We start from the raw sequence: 17,931 nt of genomic DNA on the forward strand, positions 1-17,931 counted from the left end.
GCAAGTTTAAACAAAAATGCCCGTAGGTTCACAGCCAACAGGTTCACGGCCGGTTCATAAACGTGAACACCAGAGACGAGGGCATTTGCCCGTAGTCAAATCCTCTGTCATGAAAAGGCTAGTTATATTTTGGATACCGTTGTTTACCTTTTGGTAGTCCACATACCTGCCATTGTCTGGCTACGCAATGTAGATACACACATGTGTATCCAGGGGCGTCACAAGGGGGGGGGGGGGGGGGTGAGTGGGTCTGAGTTACCAGGGCCCAAGGTAGAGGGGCCTGGAATTATTTTATACTTTAGCTATTGAAAAATAGTAGATATACAAGCTCACAGTGCGGTGCCACGCTGCACCCAGGGCCCAGAATTTGGTGCGACACCCCTGTGTGTATCTACAGTATATTGACCCATCTGAATTGCACAGCAGTACGATGGGGGAACACCAGTCACTCCCATCTTTGGGTTGTGATCCAGAGACTGCATGAGGAGGGATGACTGCACCTCCTCCTCCACTAAGCAGACAGTCAACCCTATACTTTTCTGTTCGGGTTACCATAGGTGTCTTGGCCCCATCTGTTTTTCCCTCTACACCAAATCTCATCCCCAAAAGTAGCTGATCTACAAGCTCACAACGCATTGCAATTAGGGGTGGGATGATTCATTACCTCCCGATTCGATTTCAATACCTACACCTACCTGTATAGGGTGATGATTCGATTTATATCTTATATCTTGATTATCTTGCCATTTCTGCTAACCTGACCAGCCAGATGGTGGCAGTAGTGCGTAGGCTACCGCCCTACTTTACCATCTGAGATCTCTCGGTGAGAGTTGATAACACTCGTAAAGTCCCGGGCCGGACCAATCAGCGGCAGCTATGGGCGGGCTCTGAGCGGCTCTGAGCCAATAGAGTCTGATTGCAGACCACGTGGAAACCCAGGAGGCGGATTCTGGGTGTAACGTCATGCAGACAGGCCAATATGAGTGGTTGGAGTTGGCACTCCCAGACTGTGATAGAGAGACGGCCCCATCCAATCACCTGCTAAATAATTTGAAAAAATGGCCCGCCCCTTACATCGAGTCTGCCGGAGCAGTCCCAGATGATTGTAGCAGAGCGGTATGCAGCCAGGCAAACGCACTGCTGCTATCATCTGGCGCAGTCAGGTTACATTTCTGCAATTTGTGATTCAATATCACGATTATTTCCCCCCCAATTTACATGTACTTTTTCTATACTTTGGATTTAAAATGTTTAGGTGGTGGTCATAGGACCACAGCACTTTCTTCTTTCTCCGTTTAAGAAGCCCCAATATAACTACAAATCTGTCAATTTAAAATGGGTACACAAACCATTTGTGCAGGCCTGAGTGCTTCCAACAATCACTGAAGTGATGAACAATAATAGAATATTCAGAAAATATCAAAGAACAAGTGTTTTCAATGAATCTATCATGGTTAAAAGGGAGTTTGAAGTGACAATGGGTTTGTACAGGAAGGGGGCATGTCTGATAAAATGAATATTAAATATCTAAATACTGAATCAAGCAACCTAAACTATGTCCAGGGTGTTCACAAAAGCCTGATAAGCCCGATAAAATTACCAAAGGTTTTTTTGAAAGGGAAATGTCCCTTTAAGATGACCACACAGGGTGGCAACTAGGGTGGTATTTCATTGACTTAATGGCAAGATGGCCGCCGACTTGAATATGGTTAATTGGGGGGCACGGTGGCGCAGTGGTTATGCGATTCGCCTCACAGCTAGAAGGTCCTGGGTTCGATTCCCGCCGGGGGACGCTGTGGGTGCTGGGGGCGTGTTTCTCCCTCCGCGTCATCAGTTCCCACACCCTAGGTGGGGTCGGCGAAAGGGCCTTTCTGTGTGGAGTTTGCATGTTCTCCCCGTGTCTCCTAGGGTTGATACCCTCACAAAAACATGCAGTAATCCTGTCAGGTGAAAAGAAACAACTTGGACTACTCATGCATTGAAGGAAGCATGAGGTCAGTCCGTTGTCTCCCCAGGCGTGGCAGAGGGAGAGCAGAGCCCAGGGTTACATAGGCAATTGGCACTGGGTGAAAAATGGGTTGCAAAAATCGTGGGATAAAAATTATAAGAGAGAGAAAAAAAAAAGAATATGGTCAATTGGTCAATAGTCAACAGATTGATGGCAGCCATTAGACAAAAGAAACAGCAGCTATTTTAGTTCCACCAAGAACACTTGATTTACGTTCTTGGATGCAATGTAAAGTCCTTTGGGCTAAATGATTTTTACCAATTAAGGTTAGGGTCCCCTATTGTTTCCCTCTATACCACTCTTCACTGAAAATAGACAAGCTCACAACCTGTTGTGTGTGTTTGTTACTTATTGTGACATGTTGTATTGCATTGTGGTGTGTTGTGAGCATTGAAACCACTATTGCTATCATCCTGTTCTCTTGGCCCACTGCTTGCATAACAGAGAAGTAACTCAACTCAACAGTATACATCTGAGTAAAAGAAAAGAAAATACTCTTGAAATGTGACTCACACACACAAAAGACAAACGTTTGAGTGTGTGTGTGTGTGTGTGTGTGTGTGTGTGTGTGTGTGTGTGTGTGTGTGTGTGTGTAAAAATACTCTTGAAATGTGACTCACAAAAGACAAACGTTTGAGTGTGTGTGTGTGTGTGTGTGTGTGTGTGTGTGTGTGTGTGTGTGTGTGTGTGCGCGTGTGTGTGTGTGTGTGTGTGTGTGTGTGTGTGTGTGTGTGTGTGTGTGTGTGTGTGCGCGCGTGCGTCAGGGACGGATTAACCCCCGCGAGGGCCCCTGGCCTATAATTCTTTAGGGGCCCCCCCACCCTCCACCTTAACCCCCCTCCCTCCCGACGCGCACTACCCAGCTCGGATTTTAAGCCATGCTGATCATCTGTGGGCCAAAAAAACACCTGTAGACAACAGAGGAGGGGCCCGAACATTTGATTTTTAATTAATGTATACATTTAATTTGAGTTAATTGTCAATGACCATGCGGTCCAGTTCCCCCAAGGGCCCCTGAGAGCCAAGGGCCCCTGGCAACGGCCCCACTGGCCCAATGGTTAATACAGCCCTGACGTGCGTGCGTGCGTGCGTGTGTGCGTGTGTGTGTTTGTGTGTGTGTGCGCAAGCGAGCGAGCGAGAGAACAAGCAAGAGAGCAAGAGAGTCACTGACAGAGCACTTGCATTAATAGTGTTCCTCTACCCTGACTAGGTTCTTGTGTGAAGGCAAAAATGAAAGGCTTGCCAATTAAATGCATATTGTCAACAAGTTCACTCAGTATTGCAGAAGGCCAATGCATGGTCCCCCCTTTCATTCAGGACATGATCCACCCCTACACCGTTCTCCACACACACAGATGAGATAACACACAAGACGCCTGTCTCTCCCTTCTCGTCGAAACCCTGTCCAACCATCCTAGACTCATCTTCATCCCAATCTAAATGGCTCGCTCACTGACTCACTCCCACCCATTTTCCAACGAAATCTGAAAACTTGTAACTACATGAAAACTCTACCTCAGCCCCTAGCACTCCTCATTCCTTGTATCACTTCATGTCACCCATTTGTTTTAAAAAAGGTGCTAGTGATACTGCACATGCAGATGTATGTTACATCTTGTTCACACATCATTGATGTTTATTCACCTTACATTCGCATGTTATTTCTTCTACTTCTGCGTGACACTGTTACATGAAATGTAATTTTGTAAAAGCTGTTTTGGGGTTCAAAAGGTTTTTGTTCAATCCCTGAACAGCAGCTGTACAATAAGCTGCTTCAAAGAACTTTACCATTTATATGTTGCCACATGACCCACGTGCATATTACTGTAGAATCATATATCATGTGTTTTCCTCTACTTTTCTTCATGAAGTGAATAAGTGACGTTTGAATTTCAAGAGCCTAAATGGAGGATTCTGTTTGTTTCCAGTACGGTCCTGTCTTTACTGTGGTGGCAGCGGGGAAGCGTCTGACCTTTGTGACCTTGCACGAGGACTTCAGGGCCTTTTTCCTGTCCAAAGATGTGGACTTTGAACAGGCTGTCCAAGAGCCTGTTCGAAACACAGGTGAGCACGTAATCTACTGTCCAAGAGGCTGTCTGCAACACAGGTGAGCACGTAGTCTCGCGTAGCCAGACAACTATTCAACAATCTCCGAATACTATTCCAGAGTCTGGAACTACACCTCCTGAAATCCAAGAACGGAAGCTGTCATCTGATTGTCCTTTACTTTAACGAAAATATATTTTAAAATATTTTTAGATTTTATTTTAGAATTTCCATTTCTGATAAGCAGCAAGCATATATGCTTCAATATATATATTATTTTTTATTAGGACAAATGTGCACAGCTGGAAAGACGATTAAATTACTTTAATGGGAAATCACAATGTTTGGGTCTGTTTCTGTTAGACCTTCATCAGGCTTTATGAACCAAACAGATCTCTTTTATTCATATGAGAGCACCTGTTACGTTAAAAAATGTTAGACAGCCTAGAAAAGATGCTCTCTAGGTCGGGACCCCGATTGTGTTTTGGACCCATATGCAGTAGGCAAGTACACGTAGGAAACCAACTAAGAGTGTTTACGATGGAAATAATAATAATACAAACACTGGTACACCAACACCACACAGGGTGGAACCCAGGACTCAGGGGAAATACATGGAAACTCACAGGAAGAAAACAACAGTACAATAAGCCACGCCAGAGAACAGGTCTCTGAGGCTTGTTAGCCAACTAGGCACGGCTGACAGCCGCAGGTGAGTCCACTGTAAGAGGAGAGGGGAGCTCTGGGCTGGGGACAGGCCCAGGACGTGACACTCTCTGTTTGGTACATAAAGATAGACTAACAGACCCAAACGTAGTGATTTCCTATTAAAGCCTTTCAATTGCATTTGAAGACAGTTTGCGGAGGTTTTTCTTTTTCTGTGTGTTAGACCCGGCCTCGTTTGTCTTCTCCTATGCACCTGTCGCCTTTGTAGGTGTGCAAGAAGAGACTTTTTTTAGCAACTGGAAAGACGAAATGGAAGCGGGAGGAGGCGTCACGTCCACTTTATTCTCTGATCATTTTCAGAGCTTCCGTGCGCCAGACTGTATGGCGGAAGCGTTTGAAAATTATGAGAGGCAACCGTCTGGCTCGCGAGTCTAGTGAGCTTGTGCATGTGGGAGATAGAAAAGATGAGGAAAATCATGCACAGCCTCAACTCCCTATGGACTAGTTCAGGGTTAGCATTATGGTAAGGCTAAGAGTTATGGTAAGAATTAGAGATTGCTTAGGTTAGGGTAAGGTTTGTGATTAGGCTTGTAGGCCTAATAGTGAGGCTTAGGTTTAGTGGGTTTAAATGGATTGTTACAAGACAAACAAAAGCACAAGGCTACAAACAGACGACTCATACGGTATGGATGAGAGAAAATGAGCTAGAATCAAGTCTTTTACAGGACAGCAGATCATGGACATATTTGGTGGAGGTGGAGTCAGAGGAGCAGGACTGACCAATGGGAAGGGAAAGCACACTAGGTGGGTAAAGACTGCAGATGAGGTGATGTGGAAGTGCCAACAGAGAAGGATAGAGGGAGAGACAGACAGACAGACAGACAGGCAGACAGACAGATAGGCAGGAAGCAGTGGTGTAAAGTAACTAAGTACATTTACTCAAGTACTGTACTTACAGTAAATACAGACAGACATAGCAAACCCCAGACATAAACACAAAACAACGTGGAACGTAACATAGATTTTTTTTCAATCTACATGATAATGTTCCTATCAACACACACACACACACACACACACACACACACACACACACACACACACACACACACACACACACACACACACACACAACCTATTTAAAATAGAGGGGGGGGGGGTGTTAAACAGATACACATGGTATGGTACACTCTGACATATATTATTCATACAGAGACTATACGCTTACAGAGAGTAATGAATTATTGACAGAATATCTGTTTACTTTAGAGAGACACTTTAAATTGGGGACCGGCCACTACTGTCACAAGGTATCTTGTGAAACCATTTTTTTTAAAGGAGTAGTTCACCCCCAAAATGACTTTTTTTCTATTGATTACTCATGCCATGGAGACTAGAGTTCAATAATATTTTTTGGTTTGTATCACATTCCTAAGACAAAAATTTGATTCGAGTAAATTTCCCCCCATTGATTCCGGATGGGGACCCGTTTCGAAACGGGTCCCCAATCCGGAATCAATGGGGGGAAATTTACTCGAATCAAATTTATTGTTATCACATTTTTGTCTTAGGAATGTGACAAAAAACTAAAAATATTATTGAACTCTAGTCTCCATGGCATGAGTAATCAATAGAAAAAAAATCATTTTGGGGGTGAACTACTCCTTTAAGATTTGTTTTGGGGCTTTTTATGCCTATATTTGATAGGACACATTCGACTGACAGGAAATGGGGAGAGAGATGGGGAATGACATGTGGCAAAGGTCGTCCAGATTGGGAATCAAACCGGCGACGCCAGCAGGCACCATAGCCTAGGATGTGGTATGCACCTTGACCACCAGGCCAGCGGGCACCCCAGATTGAAAACCTTTTGAACCCAATCAGATGTTTGAATGAGGAAAAAACAATATTCATTCTTCAAGGATTTAGAGAGCCACATTACAGATTACAGATATGTCATTCTGACTCTATTGTAACCTTCCAGTGCAACTGTGTTTCTGTTTAAATTGATCGAAAGGGCCATTAAATGCACAACAGTAATAACAATAACAATGATCTACAAGCTCGTTGTGAGCTTGTAGATCTACTATTTTCACAATATTTATCTGTGGAACCTTGTCAAACTAAATGTAATGCCTACAATTCCAAGTTCTTAGTGTGGGAGGTCCCCAGTTCAAATATTATATTTTGGGCGATCACAGCCTGAAAAGGATGAGAACCACTGCTCAGGGACAGGTGTTGTACTGTATGCATGGGTGTCACACCACATTCTGGCCATGAATGTTCTTCATAGAGGAGGGGGTTTAACCCATTTAGAATGGGGACGCATTAGTACGCATTATTTTGTGCTTTAACTATTGAAAAATAGCAGGTATACTACAAGCTCACAGCACGGCACCGAGTGCCGCGCTGCGAGCTTGTAGATCTGCTATTTTTGAAAAATCTTGATTTTCTTTGTCAGTGGTGCTCAAACTTTTCATGTCAAGGACCCCCAAAATGATATGTATTTGGCCATGGACCCACATCTCAAAAAAAAAAAAAAATTCACAACTTTTTCAAAAATAGCAGGCGAGTAATGGAAACGGGCATTTACCGTTCAAGAAAATATATTTTAAAATGTCATTTCTGATAAGCAGCAAGCTAAACATGTTTAGATGACATTTATTTATATAATGATCATTTCCAAATCGCGGAGTCAACAGTCTGGCCACGCGAGACTATAGTAACTCAGTCCCACTCCCCCCACCCTTGTGACGCCCCTGAGTGCTGCTATGTTTAGGTTCTGTGTGTTTCAATTAGAGCCCGACCGATATATCGGTCAATTCGATATATCGGTCGTTTTGGAGGTATCGGTATCGGTATCGGTATCGGTGAATTATTCCACCGATACCGATATATTTTTTTTTTTATTTTTTTTTTGACCCCATTAAATCTAGTAAACATGATTTCAATCGCGATTTTGCATGTTCCACCCCCCATACAACCCCATCTTTCATACAGGGCAGCCATCTTTGCTTACATAACATGAAACGTAAAACATAATGGCTATTTTCTCAAGAATGCCTGAACGGATTTCCAATCTGATTTTTTTGTTTGAAAGCTGTGAACAGCCTGCACAAACATGGTGCATGCTCTGTGCATGGGCGTGCATGATCTGTGCACTATAAATTACATGGAAGTCTATGGAGATTTATGGCAGGGAGAACCCAAAGAAGGCATATTTAATTGGCAGTAACTGAGTTAATTGTCTGTAACGTGTCTGCGGATAGAGCATGAAACCCTGAGTTATATAGGCCTATGTGTGGGCAATACCAGAATTATCCAGCAGAGTGCAGTATAATAGTCCAAGATGCAAGCCAACACTACTGGAGCTGCTGCCTCTCGTGTGTCGTTCACTCACCACATGCACTGTCTAACTCTGATTTTTCATGTTGCGGTGGAGGAAGGTGTGTAGGCCTATGTGAAAATCCACAGAGAAATATAGATGTCTGACTATAGACTATAGAACTTGTGTTGTTTAATTGCTTGGCAATGCATTTACGTTTGGATAAAAGACACATATTAATTCATAAACGAGACAAAACACAGCAGAACCCCCAAATTAAAAGAGTATTATTATCCAACAAGCAATAGAAATTGATAACTGCGACCAAACTTAAAGTTTGACATGAAAAGCACAAAAAAAGCAATAATCTGACCATTTATCCGAGGGGCGAGCTGTCAATTAAATGATCTTAAATGAATATTTTTTTTTTTTTACAAAACATCGGTATCGTATCGGTATCGGTGCTCTAGCACTCTCCAACATCGGATATCGGTCGGAAAAAATGGTATCGGTCGGGCTCTAGTTTCAATCTGGCCAAGTCAAATTGGAGTTCTTGGCAAAATGAAAGTTAGTATATCTCAGGGGTTTTCAAAGTGGGTGACGGGGCCGCGAAGGCAGTCCAAGGGTGCCGCGAGATCATCTAACATATAATTTAGCGAATGTCTGTCTGAGTGAGTGTCTGAGTGAGTGTCTGTCTGTCACAGCGTTTCTCCTCAGTGGCTCGAGCAATTGATCTGAAATCGCATCACCAATAGCATATGAACACACCTGACATAACTTTGAAGCCCGTTTGTCACTTTCACAAATCATATGCTGTATATTAGCATTTTTATGGTGTATCTATATCTATTTAGCCTACAGTACCTTTTGTGACCACACATGTTAAGGGAGGGGCGCTGTTGTTCAGGCCATGCACAATCACACACAAACCCACACACACACACACGGGGGGGGGGGGGGGGGGGGGGGGGAGTGTGTGTGTGTGTGCGGGCGGGCGGGCCCTGTTACAGATGTTGTCCAAAAATCATGCAGATCGGTACACAGTATCTCTGTAGCCGTTAAATGGAACGGGTATTTCTTACATTGATGCTCCTACATATTATCATGCAAGCACCAGTTAAAGTTACTTTCCATCCCTCATATACTGTGTGCACAGTGCACATCCCATAACCCACCCACTGCACATCATTTCAGAGCTCATATCTTTGAACGGGTAAGGGCTAGTTAATAATATTTGGAATTTATTTGGACACTTTTTTTTTTTTTTTCAGTCAGTTCTAACCAAAATAACCAAAATATTATCTCAACGTTTTCCTCGCAACATAATCACTAGAATATCGTCACTGTCGGGCAGAAACCTTGTATCTCCAAGTTTCAAATGTGTGTGTCTTTTGATAAAGCAAAGCCCTGCTTCATCTTACAAGACTGTCGCACAAAACTAGTGAAAACAGCCGATCTACAAGGACACAACGCCTCGCGATGCGAAGTGTTGTGTGCTTGTAGATCTGCTGTTTTCACTACTTTAGTATATTTTTATACATGATAAATACGAACGGTTTTGGACATACAAGGTTTCCACCCGACAGCGACGATATGCTATAAATATAAGGTGCTGGGAGTGAAAATTATAATGTAGGGGTGCCTCGGATTAAAACAATATTTATGGGGTGCCCTGAGACAACAAAGTTTGGGAACCCCTGGTATATCTATCCCACTCTGTCCCTGTAGCGTCCATCAGTAAGGAGAGCTTCTACAGGTTCCACCCAGCATGCAACAGCCTGATCAAAGGCAGGCTGACACCGGGGAACGTGGCCCAGTTGGTGGACCACCTCTGTGAAGAGTTCAACCAGCATCTGGAGAAGATGGGACCCCAAGGACAGGGAGAACTCAATGAAGTTGTCAGGTAAAACACTCATGATGGGACCCCAAGGACAGGGAGAACTCAATGAAGTTGTCAGGTAACACACTCATGTATAGTATAGGTACAGGTAACACCCTATAGAAGATGGGGCCCCAAGGACAGAGAGAACTCAATGAAGTTGTCAGGTAACACACTCATGTATAGTATGTGGATTGTCACTGAGAGCAGGGACGTGCTGGCCATTGGGAAAAGCAGGACAACTCCCGACCGGCCGGTTCATTCCCGGCCGGCCATTAGGAAAAAATTACAAATAAAATGTCGGCCTTCGTTCCACTTTGGGGGCTGGGCGGCGAACAAAGTAAATCGTCACTGCCGGGCAGAAACCTTGTATCTCCAAGTTTCAAATGTGTAAGTTTTTTCGCAAAGCAAAGCCCTGCTTCATCATACAAGGCACAAAAGTAGTGAAAACAGCAGATCTACAATCACACAACGCCTCGCAGTGCGAGGCGTTGTGTGCTTGTAGATCGGCTGTTTTCACTAGTTTAAATCATTTTTAAAATTCGGAATACAAAACAAACGGTTTTGGACATATAAGGTTTCCACCCGACAACGATGAAATATAACTCAACTCCAACCCTTTTTCCCGGGCTGAATCAGGGGCCCAGCACGTCCCTGACTGAGAGTAATGGACTGACTGCATCTGATCAAGGATGAGGCAGGGAGACGACCAGCCGGTTGATGCAGGATTTAACCCAGCCAAGGAATATGGTTATACTGTAAATACTGTAGGTGCACCGAGTGAGACAAAAGTAATCGCACAAAGCACGATTTATATAATTTGTAGACTATTCGCTGGTCTAAATACAGCACGCATGTTTTCTGTAGCGCTTATACCACACAGTACCTTTGTTGTATTTAATTTAATTTATTGTTTTATTTGACTATTTGATTAAAGGTCCATATTTGTCTACTGGTATACTGTTTTCTTTTCTTTTTTTCTTCAAAAAAGTCATTGGATTTCCATAACATTTTTGTCAGTCTTATGTTATAGTTTTAAGGAAATCAAAAGCATGGATTGATTTGAAAAGTCTAGCTGGAAACAGTGGAACATCTTTTAGTAATGAAATTCAAACATCTGACTTCTTAACAGTGACAGAAATATCAGCCTGATAACCAGATAATTTAAAGGTGGGTTTACCACCTGAAGTTACACACATATAGTATTTGTCAGGTGTATTACATTTGTATGAGACAGAAAGTATTGTGTGCCTTATATGCGTGACACATGACTACTATGCTCTCTAACAGAGGCATGTGTTTTCACCACACCTCTATATTTCCACCACACCCCACACACACGTGCCACAGACCACGGTGTCAGTTAGCCTTTTGCCTTGCCTCATGTCGGTGTGTCAGTTTGTTTTGGTCTGACTCACTCCAAACTGACACACTTCGCTAATTAAGATTTTGAAACCACCTAGACTGGAGGAACTTGAATGCTCACCTGTCACTTTACACTCTACGCTGTGTATATAAAGGACATCGCTATGAGTAACACATGACACAACACGTATGACATGATGCTTGACTCATTGCCATTGACTTGTGTACTATTCCTGTTGTTGTCATTGTGCATTAGGGATGGGACGATATGAAAATTTCATATCTATTGTGACAAAAGAAATCACGATTTACGATATTATCGCGATAATCAAAATCCATTATCGTGTGGCGGAACATTTGCCAAAAAATAGCAGATCTATGAGCTTGTAGATCGGCTATTCTTTGTCAAAGAGATTTGGTAGAGAGTGAAAAAAGACTGTATCAAGTACGTATATTATAAGTACCTTTTACCGACTTTAGTGGGTTTAAGTGGTACCGGATATGCAGCTCAGCAAATAAAAGGTGAATTGATCCCAGTGCATGATGGAGGACGATATCACGATTAATTAAATCTCCACAATACGATTATCGAGAATGTTTTTTATCACGCTAAACAATAATATCGCGTATCGTCCCATCCCTTTTGTGCACGTGTATAACATGTCCTTTTTTCATCTGTCCTCTCCTCTCCTCCCCTCCCAGAGGGGTGATGTACCCTGCAGTGATGAGTAACCTTCTGGGGAAGAACAACTCTCCAGGCGCTCCCTTCACCATGCAGCAGTTTGAGAAGACCTTTATCAAATATGACGAGGGGTTCGAGTACGGCTCCCAGCTCCCCGACCTGTTCCTCAGGTGTGCAGGTTCCACCGGACCGATGGTTGAGCAAGTTTTGATCATATTTGTTCTGTAAAAATGAATGACACTAGTTTGAAAACCACGTATTCATCTGTGTGGAAAGCCCGGTGATGCGAGGTTAGCTAGAATATGAGAAACTGGAAAGTGTGGTTGCACTGATGCGAGTCGCGAGGAATCTGCTGGGAAATGAATTCCGTCTTACCATTTACAGCAGGGGTCTTCAACAGGGGGTCCGGGACCCCTAGGGAGTCCTCATAGTTACTACAGGGGGTCCTCCAAATCTTCCAATCCTTTTTATATTAACAACTTGAACCCTAGTGTCCATATTCTGAGAACTATAGCCAAAAATAGCAGATCTACAAGCTCACAACGCCTCACAGCGCGAGGCGTTGTGAGCTTGTAGATCAGCTATTTTTGGCAAAGAGGTTTGGTGTAGAGGGGAAAAGGAGCAGATTAAGTACAGAGTAAAAGGTCAAGTTTATTAGATAATGACTGCTCAAGTGGTTAAATAACTGAAAACACAGATTGACATGAATCCAAAATACACTGATGATTGTGCTGTCAAACGATGAAACTATATGGAATCTATGAACAGGTTGTGGGGGTCCCTGCTTCATCTCTCTCTCAACTAAGGGGTCCTTTGCCTGAAAACGTTGAAGACCACTGATTTAAAGATTGGGTATTACTTTTACTGGAGAGGTACAGCAAGCTATATGAACGAGTCGAATAGAACAGATTAGCTACAACATCCCACTGAGCATTTTTAGGTTTATTAGTTACCTAATAGTGGTGTTTTTATCTTCCACACCACACGTTGAAAATCAGTGTTGTAAAGGTCTAGATTTGCAATTTTTTGCTAGTTGTTTAGTCGGCTATATTTACACGGGTTGCTACACTAGACCACTATTAGTCGGATAGAAAAAAGTCTACATTTCGCCGTTAGCGGCCGTCGAAAGTAGTGAAAAGAAGGGCGACGGTGAGATTCGATCCAGCGATCTCTTGTACCCAAGTCGGCGACGCTATCCACCCGGCCATCAATGCTCAAATGATAGTATAGACTTTCTGGCCGTATTAAAAGGTGACATTGCCCACCTGTGTGTGTGTGTGTGTGTGTTTGTGTGTGTGTGTGTGTGTGTGTGTGTGTGTGTGTGTGTGTGCGTGTGCGTGCGCGTGCGTGTGTGTGGTGGGTGTGTGTGTGTGTGCGTGTGCGTGTGCGTGTGCGTGTGTGTGCGTGTGTGTGTGTGTGTGTGTGTGTGTGTGTGCGGCCGCTGCAGCGCCGCGGCTGTGTTTGACTGTGTGTGTTGCTGTCAGAAATGTAATTCAGAGTAGCATGCTGTCTAGACGTTTCCACTTTACAGTGAGTGACTACACACAATCACGGTAATTAATTAACACTCTACCGGCTTACCGCGCCTTAGTACCAATAGGCACTGCACTGTCTGACTGACAGACGAGGAGTTCATTTCATCGTATATTTTTGTTTTATAGACTTTATTGACATTGGTTTAAAAAAAGGCGTTGAAAAGCCGGCTATACAACGACTACACCCAGACAAATAGCTTAATGATCGGATGGCTATTGGAATCATTTTACACCAATATTTCGAGATCAGTTCTGCAACGTGGAGTTGTTTTTTTAAAGAAATGTTTATTGAAATATGGATTAAATCTAATTGTCTAAATTCGGTGTAAATATAAACGTTGATACGGCGACTATAATTAGTTGGCTAAATCTCGGCTAGATCTAAACTATACTTAATAATGATCAACGGATATTATAATTATGTTAGTCCAATATTAGGAGATCAGTTAAGCACCTTACTGTTGTTTTTTTAAATAAATTGTTATCGAATCATGGAATAAATTGCAAAGTATATTTTCGGTGTGAATATAACCGGAATCTAGCCGGGTGAAATTAAGGCTAAAAAAAACTAGTTGTGTAAAAAACGACTATTGCTCAGTGGGATGCAGAAAAAAGGAAGAATCACGTGTTTGCCAGTTCTTATGTTCATGTCTTTGTGTAGAGAGTGGGCCACTTCCAAACGCTGGTTGCTGTCCCTTCTGGGTAACATGGTGAACAAGGCCGAGGATGAGGAGAGCTACCCTGAGAACGGTGGCAAGGTAAGCCTTGCTTCAGGACCAATTGATTCACTTTATTCCCAGTTCCTAAATCGTCCAAAAAAAACGTCTTCACCTGACAGTGAGTGAGTGAACGCATGCAGAGGAACTTATTACTATACTATATTATCCAGACACCAGGACCATCTATTTTAAAGTCAAAACAATTGTGTCAGTTTTCGAAACATTTGTTACTGCAACAAATCGTTAAACCAACATGTTGTCATTATGTGTTAGCATTCTTGCTAAATCTGGTGTATTTTTTACACAACCCTATGTGTGTATGTTCATTAATATGCACCGTCCCTCTCAAATAAATAATACATTCTCCTTAATGTTTCAATGTCAATACTTTTTCATTATCTCCACCAGGCCAGAGATCATGTTTTTGCCCCTGTGCATTATTTGCGACCGTCAGGGAGCAGTTTACTATGAAAACCTCCACCGGCCGTCCGTCCGTCCGTCCGTCGGTCACACGTCACACGTCACACCTTTGCCCTGCTCATATCTCCGCATCAGTATGACATCACACCACATGTGTACACAAACCTTTGTGTACGTTGCTGTGGCAACAGTCTGTTGTTGCTGGTCTGTTAGTGTACGTTAGCAACCACCTTAGCAACCATGGTTTTACCCTAGCAACCAACTGTTTACCCTAGCAACCAACTTTTTACCATAGCAACCATGTTTTTTTACCCTAGCAACCAACTGTTTACCATAGCAACTAGATACGCAGAGCAGGGATCTCCATATATGGGCATAAACAGGTGACATCACACTGATGTCAGATACTCAGAGCAGGGTTTCTCCATAATATATGGGCATGAAAGGGATTCTGTTAGGGATCTCCATATATGGGCATAAAAGGGATTCTGTTAGGGATCTCCATATATGGGCATAAAAGGGATTCTGTTAGGGATCTCCATATATGGGCATAAAGGGGATTCTGTTAGGGATCTCCATATATGGGCATAAAAGGGATTCTGTTAGCTGTTAGTGATCTCCATATATGGGCATAAAAGGGATGCTGTTAGGGATCTCCATATATGGGCATAAAAGGGATTCTGTTAGGGATCTCCATATATGGGCATGAAAGGGATTCTGTTAGGGATCTCCATATATGGGCATAAAAGGGATTGTATCCCAGATGATGCCCTGTTAGGAGATCCACACTAACAGAATCCATATATGGTCCTAGTGACAGCTGCTATAAGCCAACCCTGGCGATAAGGTCTGAGTCAAAGAAATGCTTCTTTCCTGGCAAGAATTGCCCCTTTCGCGCGGGCTGCAGGCACATCGCCTCTCATCTGTGTAGGGCTCGTTTGTGTATTGTATGACATCACGCCACATCATCGGCTGAGGACTGTGTGATGTCATCATATCTCCATATATGGAGACATAAGTTGCTCATGCCCAAATATGGGCTGGTGAGGTCAGACTTAGTGTGATGCGTAGGTTATCTCCATATATGGAGATTCAACTTCAATGAGTAACCATGGCAAACTGTCAACTGCCCGTATGTCTTGATAATTGGTAAAACAAACTTTTGGCCTCCCGATTAGGGAGTCTTACTGGTGTGTGTATGGGTTTGTGAATCTGTGCCTTATCTTGAATTCTAAAGTACCATGCCGATCTTGTGCATGTTGCCTATCAGCCAGGGAACTCAACCCTCAAATATATTTCTAATCCGCCGACGACAACTGTTATTTTTGTGAATTACTATTTGTGGATAGTTGAACCACTATCCCTTCAGGGGATCAATATATATATATTCTTTTTGTGGGGGGGGATCAATAATTGAGCAAGACTGACATAATCAATATGACGTCATCACCCTAACAGAACCACAACAAAGCCACAGCATTATTAGACCCTGTCTTGTTTTTTCCTTACTTAACCTAACATAAATGAACTTAATTAACTTAATGCTGTATTGAAGCTTGATATGTCTGTGCCAATTCCCAGGCCTACTTGGCATGCATGATACTCTACAAAGCAGGACAATTATTATTAGCCAGAATTAAACCATGCACTTGGTGAGGTGTTATAGCCTAGTGAATGTACAGTATGACATGGTAATGATTTTATCTCTGTATGTAGACATTGCTCCAGCACCTGGTCTCCACAATAACGGATAGGTTTCTGCCCAACTATGGATTACTGATGTTATGGGCCTCCCTAGCCAACGCTATCCCTGTAAGTCAATAATTAGTAATACTCTTCTCTTCTCTTCTCTTCTCTTCTCTTCTCTTCTCTTCTCTTCTCTTCTCTTCTATTCTATTCTATTCTCTTCTCTTTGTGTTTATGTGAACCATGAAGACCTTGTTGTGGTACTTCCCAACCGTATTGTTTTTTCTTTGTGTAGATAACTTTCTGGGCCATAGCGTTCATGCTGGACAAACCTGAGACTTATCAGAAAGCAATGACAGAAATCACTGCCACACTCAAAGACCAAGGTGGGCTTGACTCGACACAAATTTAGATATCGGTTTGCCCTTCATAACATTCATACACGCTTCCTAAGTGTGATGTTATACAAGTATTATTATATTTTCTGAACAAAGACACTAAGGTAGAATTAAACTTTAGTGTGACCATACCCTAACAGTACAAATGGACTAAAACATTTTAGTTACTTTAGAATTCACTTCCATGTCATACATTTTAGCATCATTATATGGAGTAACTGAATAAATAGAAGGTATATACTTAAAATAAAAGAAAGGTGGTAAATAACTATTTGCCTGTTGATTGGTGGCCAAGCCATGCTTCTGTCAAGTCAGTAATAACCAGTATTAGCTGCTACCAGCAGGTGGCAGTATTAGTCTTCTGGAATGAACAGTTCCACTGGGTTTCTTAGCAAACTAAAGATTCCCTTTTTTCATGGTGCAGCATGAAATTGCATTTTCACACACATAGCCTATATACTCTTTATGAAATGCTTTCTACGTGTATAGAGGGCATCTGCACATTTCTAAAGTGACAATTTATTATGTTACGTTATTATTATTTGTTATGCATCAGGTTTAGACGGAAAGGTGATTTGTTTACATGTTTTATGGATGACTGTATATGTTGGATATGTTAAGGATTATTGATTGATTGAATACTTCATTGATTGATTGATATTCTGTATTACTTTACTTGTTTGAAATCTAATAGTGCGTGTGTGTGTGTGTGTGTGTGTGTGTGTGTGTGTGTGTGTGTGTGTGTGTGTGTGTGTGTGTGTGTGTGTGTGTGTGTGTGTGTGTGTGTGTGTGTGTGTGTGTGTGTGTGCGTGCGTGCGCGTGTGTGTGTTTGTGTCAGATCCACGCAGAATCCAGATCACACTAGAGGACCTGCAGAAGATGCCTTATGTGAGGTGGTGCATCATGGAAGCGATCCGCCTCCGGGCTCCTGGAGCCATCACACGAAGGGTCATCCGACCCATGAAGCTACAGGTCTGTGTGGCAGTTTATTATATCTATTAAACTAAACTACTACTACTACTATAATACTACCAGTAAGACTGGTGCAACCGGTTGGTTGTTTAAGTTGAGAAAAATGTGGACAAAATATTATCCAAAATATGGATATGACTGACGTCTGACATCACAGATGTCTTATGTTATAGACCACATGAGACTCACACAATATGTCCATATATGGGCATTACAAGCTACAGGCTTCA

The 17,931-nt window shown here is 42.6% G+C and overlaps 1 protein-coding gene across 2 annotated transcripts in view; it reads left to right on the forward strand.

Annotated features, from left to right (window-relative positions):
- LOC308301252 (24-hydroxycholesterol 7-alpha-hydroxylase-like) overlaps positions 1-17,931 on the forward strand; it is a 34,034-nt gene that overhangs the window by 6,413 nt on the left and 9,690 nt on the right. The window contains exons 2-8 of one of the 2 annotated variants that reach the window (XM_080745168.1): positions 3,937-4,072; positions 9,774-9,948; positions 11,992-12,175; positions 14,172-14,264; positions 16,362-16,457; positions 16,627-16,717; positions 17,568-17,701. In XM_080745168.1, the coding sequence (XP_080601294.1) occupies positions 3,937-4,072; positions 9,774-9,948; positions 11,992-12,175; positions 14,172-14,264; positions 16,362-16,457; positions 16,627-16,717; positions 17,568-17,701 (909 nt within the window). Of the gene's footprint in view, positions 1-3,936; positions 4,073-9,773; positions 9,949-11,991; positions 12,176-14,167; positions 14,265-16,361; positions 16,458-16,626; positions 16,718-17,567; positions 17,702-17,931 lie in introns of both variants that reach the window. The other variant, XM_080745169.1, reaches the window with a different exon arrangement.

This window comes from Nannobrachium achirus (assembly GCF_963921795.1).
Source record: "Nannobrachium achirus genome assembly, chromosome: 16".
In the NCBI taxonomy this organism is placed as follows: Eukaryota; Metazoa; Chordata; class Actinopteri; order Myctophiformes; family Myctophidae; genus Nannobrachium; species Nannobrachium achirus.